The sequence below is a fragment of the Cavia porcellus genome, unplaced genomic scaffold (assembly GCF_034190915.1).
Source record: "Cavia porcellus strain 051 isolate PalLab524CR breed Dunkin Hartley unplaced genomic scaffold, mCavPor4.1 scaffold_6, whole genome shotgun sequence".
Classification (NCBI taxonomy): Eukaryota; Metazoa; Chordata; class Mammalia; order Rodentia; family Caviidae; genus Cavia; species Cavia porcellus.
The window spans coordinates 29,987,367-29,996,177 of record NW_026947489.1 but is presented as its reverse complement, the minus strand read 5'-3'; the positions used below and the strand labels follow the sequence as shown (position 1 = coordinate 29,996,177).

General features: G+C 44.1%; 1 protein-coding gene across 1 annotated transcript; it reads left to right on the top strand.

Annotated features, from left to right (window-relative positions):
* The first annotated feature begins 273 nt into the window (after nucleotides 1-273).
* LOC100729564 (dnaJ homolog subfamily C member 14-like) lies at nucleotides 274-8,086 on the top strand. The gene is given in 5 exon segments (XM_063249726.1): nucleotides 274-298; nucleotides 2,534-3,023; nucleotides 3,025-3,144; nucleotides 3,146-3,585; nucleotides 3,588-8,086. Coding segments are annotated over 5 exon segments (1,650 nt in total). The 3' UTR covers nucleotides 4,163-8,086.
* Nucleotides 8,087-8,811: the final 725 nt, after the last annotated feature.

Below are 8,811 nucleotides of genomic sequence, written 5' to 3'. Positions count from 1 at the left end.
CTGGCTTCTCCCTGACTCTGGAAAACACCCCACTTTGTGTCCTCACCTCACTGCTACCTCTGTATCAGGTTCCTTAGCAGGCACCTTCTGATCTTCACAACTTCTAAATGCTGAGGTTCCTGTTCTTGGCTTAAGGCTTTCGGTACACCTCTCTGGAAAATTTCCTCAGGACTCATAGCTTTAAATACATCCATTAAAAAATATCATATACTAATAACTGATGAGTTCCACCCATATGAAACTCTGTCAGACCCAACATGGCACCTGCCCAACATGGCACCGGGCACTAAAATGACAAGTGTGTCCCTCCAGTACTGATTTCCATGTTCTTTTTCCAAACCCGAATTGATTTTTTTTGCTTTTCTTGCGTGCACCAGTGTCTCCCTAATCAGCTGTCAATACGTCATTCAGCCCGCTCCTTCCAACTCCACCCCCTGTCAAACCTAACAAAGCCTGAGGGCTTTTCCCTCTGCCTCTGACGGGTCTTGTACTCTTTTGCAGCCCTCCTCTGACCACAATAAAGGCCTTTTTCCTTTTCTTCCTGTTTCTCTATTGCACCAAAAATGTAACAATAACTCCAAGACCACAACTGTCCCTTGGGATCTGTAGGCATTTTGGTTCCAGGATCCCTCCCTCCAGGATTCCAAAACCTCACATCCCTGATATAAAATGACTAGCCATTTGCATACTGTAGCCATTACACGGCTACGAACGTAGCCGTGTAATGGCTACACATACGATCTATAGAAATTCTCCCACATACTTTCAGTCATTTCTAGATTATGATACCAAAATACAAAGTAAACACTATGCAAATAATTTTTACAATGGACTCTTTAGGAAATAATGACAAGAAAAAAGTCTGTACATATTCAGTACACACACAAATTTCTCCCAAATATTTTCATCCTATAGTTGGGTAAACGCACACACGTTGAACCCAAGAATATGAATGGCTGACTGTGTCTCTGAACCAGAATCTCTCCAGGCTCAAACCTATATTCCTAATGCCCACTTGATTGATCCGCTGAAATGTCTCTCTTGTAATCCACAAACAAGCCCCCAAACTCGAGTTTAAAAAATGAGGCAAAAACATATTTTAAAAAGCAGCGCTGATTTATTTTATCCTGGGCCCAGCGACACAGTGCAGTTGGAGACTGCAAAAGCTGTGTGTGTTGTCTTTTCACACTTGCCGCCCCTCAGTACATATCACAGCTCACAAAGTAAAGGTCATGGGCGTGGATCAGGAAATGAGAAAATCCTTGATCTGCTAAGGAATGAGGAAGATCTTTGTTTTCCTTAGGAGAGGGCAGAGAAGTCTCACAGGAATTTACAGTTCTTTACAGAGGAGAGAATTGATTAACATATCAATTAGGTTACCCAGATGGAGAAGGGAGAAGAAAAATGTCTACAGAACAGTTAGGGTCACGTTACAGGTATTTTGGTATAATACAAATATAACGAAGCTCTTTTTTCTAGTGTATAACATTCCCCACTGATTTTAGTTAGTGAGTCAACTCATTGACTCATAGGTATCTGTTTATAACCTTGCATGCATCTTTAAAATCATAAACTTTTAAGATCTTTGACATAGGGGCTGGGGATTTAACTCAGCAGCATAAGCGCCTTCCTTGCAAGTCTGCCATCGTGAGTTTGATCCCTGGTACCAATAAAAATGAAAAAAAAATCTTTGACATAGTTTAGCAACTTGTTTACAATATAAGGCCCAATAGGAGGATTAACAAAGGTCTTGCAACTGTCACTATTAAAGCTGTTAACCAAAAGGAGAAAGAAAAGCAACATTTAAATTTACTCTGTTCTGTCATACAAGTAACAATTTTTTTTTAAAGTCAGACAGAGACCTCCTTGGGGTCTCTATATGGGAGAACACAAGATTATCAGTTACATTTGACAAGCTTTAAAGAGTCCTTGGAGGGAACCAGAGTCCATTTATCCATAGGTTGATTGCTTTGGAAGCTGGGGCCTTTTTGAAGTGGGAATGATGAATCCAGGCAGGCTTTTCGGCTATCATCGCATTTCAAGAGATTCACGGTGATGTCACTTGATAAGGACCGGTGGTGTCTCAAGCTCTACAGCAGGGCATTTGTCCTTGCAGTGGGCAGCAGCGAAATAACCGGTGGATGGAAGTCAGAACTGGCTGAAAAGTCTGGGGGGTACTTAATAAGATCTTGATTAGCTAAATCAGCTAATTTTTTTTTAGAAACCTTAAGGATAAGAGGAAGAGGTCTCCCATACAAAGCCTCGAAAGGGGAAATACCTGCAACATAGTGGGTACATCCCGCACGCAAAAGAGCAAAAGGAGCGGAAGCGGGAGGCGGAGCTGGGGGAGCTGCTCTCGAAGCTCCCCCTGGCCCCAAGGCCCTGCTGTTCGAGGGGGAGGAGTTACCGCTGCTCTGCTCCTTGGGGGAAGATGAAGAATTGAAAGAGCCGGGCTGAGGATTTAGCTCAGTGGCATAAGCGCCTGCCTTGCAAGCAGGCAGTCGTGAGTGCGATCCCTGGTAGCGATGAAAAGGAAAAAGACAAAAAAAAAAAAAAAAAAAAGAATTGGAAGAGGAATATGACAATAAGGAACCTCTAAAATTTCCAAGTGAATTTTCACGGGTGTCCAGCAGAAAGAAACCTCCATACCGGAAACAGCGGCACCACTTTCTGACCAAGGAGGATAATCGGGAGGGTGGACGTAGAGATCCCACGTCCGCTGGACATCGGCTGGGCCGGAAACGAAGTCAGACAGATAAGCCCAGCGGCCTGGGGTTATGGGGAGCAGAAGAACTGTGTCAGCTTGGACAAGCAGGCTTCTGGTGGTTGATTGAACTGCTGGTGTTGGTGGGAGAGTACGTGGAAACGTGTGGCCATCTCATCTATGCATGCAGGCAGTTGAAAGGCGGTGATCTGGACCTTTTTCGAGTTTGGGTGGGAGCCTGGCCTGGGAGGCTGGGCGGCTGGGTGCAGGTAGCATTCCAATGTCTAAACCAGGGGTTTTACTGTGGGGCAGGGCTGTTCACGTTTTCTTAGGCTAGTGGGTGCTTTACTACTCCTGGGACTGGCCCTCTTTTTGGGCTGTCTCCAGTTGGGCTGGCAGTTTCTGGTGGGCCTGGGTGACCGGTTAGGCTGGAGGGATAAGGCTGTTTTCTTGTCTGGATTCTCCCACCTTGCAGCGTTGCTTGACTCTAGTGAGAGATAGCAGGCTGTGGCAGCAGCTGGTAAGAATAGTTCATTGGGGATGGCTGGAGTTGCCATGGTTCAAGCAGAGGACTAGTAGCCAGGGGAATGTACCTGTAGCTAGTGGGCAGTACTGCCAGCCTGAAGAGGAGGTGGCTCCACTCTTGATAATGGCTGGGGTTCCTGAGGATGAGCTAAACCCTTTCCTTGTGCTGGGGGTTAAAGCCACAGCATCAGATACTGAATTAAAGAAGGCCTATAGGCAGCTGGCAGTGATGGTTCATCCTGATAAAAACCATCATCCTGGGGCTGAGGAGGCCTTCAAGGTTTTAAGGGCTGCTTGGGACATTGTCAGCAACCCTGAAAGGCGGAAAGAATATGAGATGAAACGAATGGCAGAGAATAGCTGAGCCGGTCAGTGAATGAGTTTCTGTCCAAGTTGCAAGATGAGCTCAAGGAAGCAATGAATACTATGATGTGTAGTCGATGCCAAGGGAAGCATAGGAGGTTTGAAATGGACCGGGAACCTAAGAGTGCCAGATACTGCGCTGAGTGTAATAGGCTGCATCCTGCTGAAGAAGGAGAATTTTGGGCAGAGTCAAGCATGTTGGGGCTCAAGATTACCTACTTTGCACTAATGGATGGAAAGGTCTATGATATCACAGAGTGGGCTGGATGTCAACGTGTGGGAATCTCCCCTGATACCCACAAAGCTCCCTATCACATCTCATTTGGCTCTCAGATCCCAGGCACCAGTGGTCGCCAGAGAGCTCCCTCAGATGCCCCTCCTGCTGACCTTCAGGATTTCTTGAGCCGAATTTTTCAAGTACCCCCAGGCCAGATGTCCAATGGGAACTTCTTTGCAGCTCCTCAGCCTGGTTCTGGGGCTTCTGCAGCCTCCAAGTCCAGCAGCACAGTACCCAAGGGAGAAGCCAAACCCAAGCGGAGGAAGAAAGTGAGGCGGCCCTGCCAGCATTGACTCCCCTTTCTCTTCTTTTTTCAAATCAATGTCAGGGAGTCAAAAGGGATGTGTACAGCACAGGATGGATGGAGTTTGACTTGTTTATTTTTAAAGATTTTAAAAAAGGAAAAATTTAAGCTTAAATTGTTCACTTGTAGAAGGCCCCTGAACCAGTGCCTCCAACCCAGGCACTCAGGAACTGAATCTTGTCTTCTGACATTACCAAAGAAATAGGTATGGTTAGAACAAAGAACTGGGGCCCATACCTGAGCTGGAGAATATATTCCTCTAAGGGATAGGAAGTGTGTTATTTCTCTGGGGTTTGTATGCCTTTGTCTTGTCATTTGCCTTTAGAGCAGATGATCCACCACTCTTTTAAATTATGAGTCTCTTTCCATTATTCTGATAGCACTAGTCAACAAGCAGAACAAGGAAGCATTTGCCCTGATTTTGGAGATGCACAGAATTCAGAAAGTAGAAACTGAATTTTTCTTGACTTTCACCTAGTGGGTAAATCACCCAACTGCAGGCTTATTGCTGTAAGAATGGCCAAAATTAATAATTTTTAAAAAGCAGACTCATGTCCTCTGCCCTTGGGTAAGGGAGAATGACAGGGGAGTTCTCACAAGCCTCCTTGTTGTCCAAGGGTTTGTATTTTTTTTAGGTTTGTTTTTTATATTTGTATGTACATAGCTATTTCAAGCCAGGGGATTATCTTTCTATAAACATATAACTGGCAAAAAACAAAAAGAGCAAAAGGAAAGAGACTCACCCAGTTCTCGTCAGTTTTTAAGGCCATTAGTAATAATTGTCTTTAAAATCTGACTTATCTTTTTTATTTGCCCTGAACTTTGAGGCTGGTAAGCACAATGGGGTTTTCAATTGAGCTGCAAAGCTTAGGTTAATGTTTGAGTTAGCTGGGCTATAAAAGCTGGGCCATTGTCGGACCCCATGGATAAAGGGAGGCCAAATTGGAGAAAATGTTTTTGGGGCTGACTCAGACTTAGGCAATGCTTTAACCCATCTAGTAAAAAATATCTATCATTACTAATAAGTATTTTTTTTGAAGTCTAGGCTTTTCCATTTTTGTAAAGTCTATTTTTCAGTGTTTTTAAGGCATAGTCCCACGTAGCAAGCGGTTTCTATTTGTTATTTTGGGTTTACCAATTGGCACTGAGGGCATCTGAGGCTCACAGACTGGGCTAGCTTTGATATTAGCCCCCAGGGATCGCTCAGAAGTTGAGCTTCCAGATGCAAGTCTTTTTAAGGGCAAATAGGCTCTGACAAAGTAGGTGGGATCAGCAGTAATGTTTGAGCTTTCTCAATCCCCACTGATTTTGTGGCTGCCTTTTGGGTGGTGGCATCTGCCAAATTATTTTTTGTATAACAAGGCCATCTCCTGCAATGGGCTCTTTAGCGGATAATAGCCACTCTCCTTGGCATCTAGATGGCAGCCAAGAAGTCCGAAATTTGGGGAGCATTTTTAATCTTTTGGCCCCCAGAAGTCAATAATCCCCATTCCTGGTAAATAGCCCCATGAATGTGGGCAGTAGCAACGCATACTTTGACAACTTGAGGCCTCAGTGAGGGCAATGAGTTTAGCCCGTTGGACCAATGTTTTTGGCTCCAGTGTTGGTTCCTATAGAATCTGAGAGTCTGTGGTAACAACAGCTCTCGTAACCCGCTTACCTTGATAGAGTAACTGCTTTCATCGGAGAAATAAAAAGGAACTCTAAATAGTGGCTCATCTGTCAAGTCTGGACCCAAATGCAGTTGTGGAGGGGCAAGGAGGGGCATCATCATGCAGCAGAGTAGCAGGGTTTGAAGCCGCTGTTTTCTTGAGACTGATGGTAGTCAGATCTAGAAGTAATGCCTGATAATACATGACTTGGAAGTTGGCAGCCATCGGTCTGGCAGAGTCTTGATAAGTCTCCAGCAAATAGAAGAAAACAAGAGTTTCTGTCCCAAAGTCAATTTTTAAGCTCTTTTATGAGGAGGGCCACTGAGGAAATCACCTGCAGACAGGGTGGCCATCCAGCTGCCACATAATCAAGTCTCTTGGAAAGATATGCAACAGGCCTCTGCCAGGGTTCCAAACTCTGGGTCAGTCCTCTGGCTCCTAGAAATTTTCACATTTGCTTTTAGTCACAGGAACTGGAATCTGTTGGATGGCTTGCATCCACTGGGAGGAAAGAGTCTTATTTTTTTTTTTATGGAGAGTCTTGTGATAGCTCAGATCCCAGAATAAAACCCAAGGAAGCGAGAAATTAAAATTTGGGGACCAAAGGCTTTATTTTAGGCCAGGCCTGGCATCACAGTCTCCAGGAGCCAATTTGGAGACTGCGCACCTTACAGCTAGAAAGGTTGGGTTTTAAATCCGAAAACCACAGGAATGTTGTAATCACTGACACAGTTAGGTAGCATCTGGGCTTTATAGAACTTCCTGTAATTTCCTTGAAGTTAAGCATTTCTTAAAGAACAGCACATTTTATTACAGATAGCCGGATGAGAGGTAGGGGAGGGGGTTTTAGGAAACTGATACCTAAGGCTTTTACAGCTTTCTCAGGAAATAGAAACTTAACCTAGAAAGATAGGAAGGGAGGGGATTTATAAGGAGCTGAAACTTAAGTCTTTACTGGAGATGGAATTTTAATCTCTATTGAAACAGCACATACAGAACAGGAAGGGGGCGCATTGGTTAGAACTAAGGTACAACATTCCCCTTTGATGTTGTGACTTAGGTCAAATCTTTGACCTAATCTTTAAGGATTTTGAGGTATGGGCTTGTAGGTGTGCTGGCGTAACATCATCAACTTTATGTCTTGCAATTTTTGTCTGACATATGTAGTTATTTTATTGAGTATACAAGGACCTACTGTGACCAGGAGCAGTACCCCTAACAATGGTCCAAGCAAGGGCAAGAGATAGGGCAGGATTTTATTTTAGACATTCTGTAAAGGTTTTTAAATAGCTCTCTCTTCTTTTTAACTAGGTCTTTCTGTAGTCTCTTGATTTTATCTGGGACAATGTTGGACTTATTTACATAAAAGCAGCATAGTTCCTGTAATGTCGCACAGATCCCTCCTTGTTTTGCTATTAGGAGGTCTAGTCCCCTTTTGTTTTGGAGAACTACTTTAGCCAACGAGTCTATTTGGTCTTGAATGACCTGAATGGTACTAGATAATGTCTGTACAACACTAACAATATGGTTGGAAAGTTGGACAGAAACCCCTACTCCTGTTGTCCCCATATTTAAGGCTCCTGATATTCCTAGGCCTACCAATAAAGGGATAAATTGAACTGCCCTCTTTGATCGGCCTGTGATGTAATCTAAGCTAAGAATGGGGACAGGGTCATCCCCAGGTAGGATCTCTATATCAGGCAATAGGAACGCTGTTACACATATCCCTGTCCAGTTAGTTGGGAGGAAAGTATAGGCCATATTTTTTCTACAAATAAATACTTGTCCATCAGCAGGATAAAGGGAGGTAGTCCAGTTAACTATGGAACTACAATTAGTAAATGCAACGAACCCCACGTCAATGTCGGAGGTATTGTTATGAAAACCTCCTTGGAGACAGAGAGAGTCCTTGAAGCCTACTGGTTGTACTCTAAAGGGGGGACCAGCACTACAATTTAAGTAATCTTGTGTCATGGTTTATGTTTGTGTCCCCCAGGCCTCATGAGTTTGCATTGTTCATTTGTGATGGTTCATGGTATAGTGCTTGGATTGATGGTGTCAGTGCTCCACCCATATAGGGGTGGAGCCAGGATGTGATGTAATGGCAGGAAGAAGGTGTGTCTTTCGCTCTTTGCTGGTACGAGTTTGCTGTTGGTGGGCCGCCATGAACTGCAGCCCAGCCATGCCTGCCTGTCTTGGAGCCAACTGAGTGTGGACTGAAACCTCCAAAAACTTTAAGAAATAAACCTTTCCTTTCCCAACTTTGGGCTTCAGGTATTTTGTCTCAGCGACCAGCATAAAGTAACTAAGACATCTTGTTTCTCCAGTGTAGTCAGAGAAACATTGGTGGGGATCGCAAGGGGCATGGGGAAGCCCTGTGCAATGCATAACCAGCAATCTTTAGCCAAAGTTGGGTTGGAAGCATTTAAGGCTTTATAAGTGGCCTCTAGAATATCAGAAGTTTGAGCATCCAGATCAACTCCTCGCGATTTAGGCAACATCAAGGGGTGGTAATGTATCTGGGGAAACATTATTTTTATTAGCTGTTTGACTCGTTCCTCAACCATGAGTTTTCTGATCTTATCTTTTGGGCCGCCCCCATCAGACACACGTATAGGGGCCACCTTGATTTACCAACCATGCCAAGACATGAGGCTTGGGCATATTTTTAACTTTCTATTACTGTCGGATTGGTGGACCAATCACCTCCAACACTTTTAGCCCGTGTCCTCATAAGCTCAGCAGTGAAGTAAGTTTTGTTATCTATGTCTATACATTCTTGTACAGAGTCATAGCAGGAGGAATGTATTTTTGAATACTAAGAACAATTCTGAGGGCATGGCCCTGGCTGGCTGTCTTTGTTAGGTATCACACGGGGCTTTAACATATACATTCACCTTTGAGTCAAACCCCCTGTAACTGAGGGTATAGCAACAAGGAATGTTAACTTGTCCCCACAATCTGTCCGAAGACTGTATGTATACAA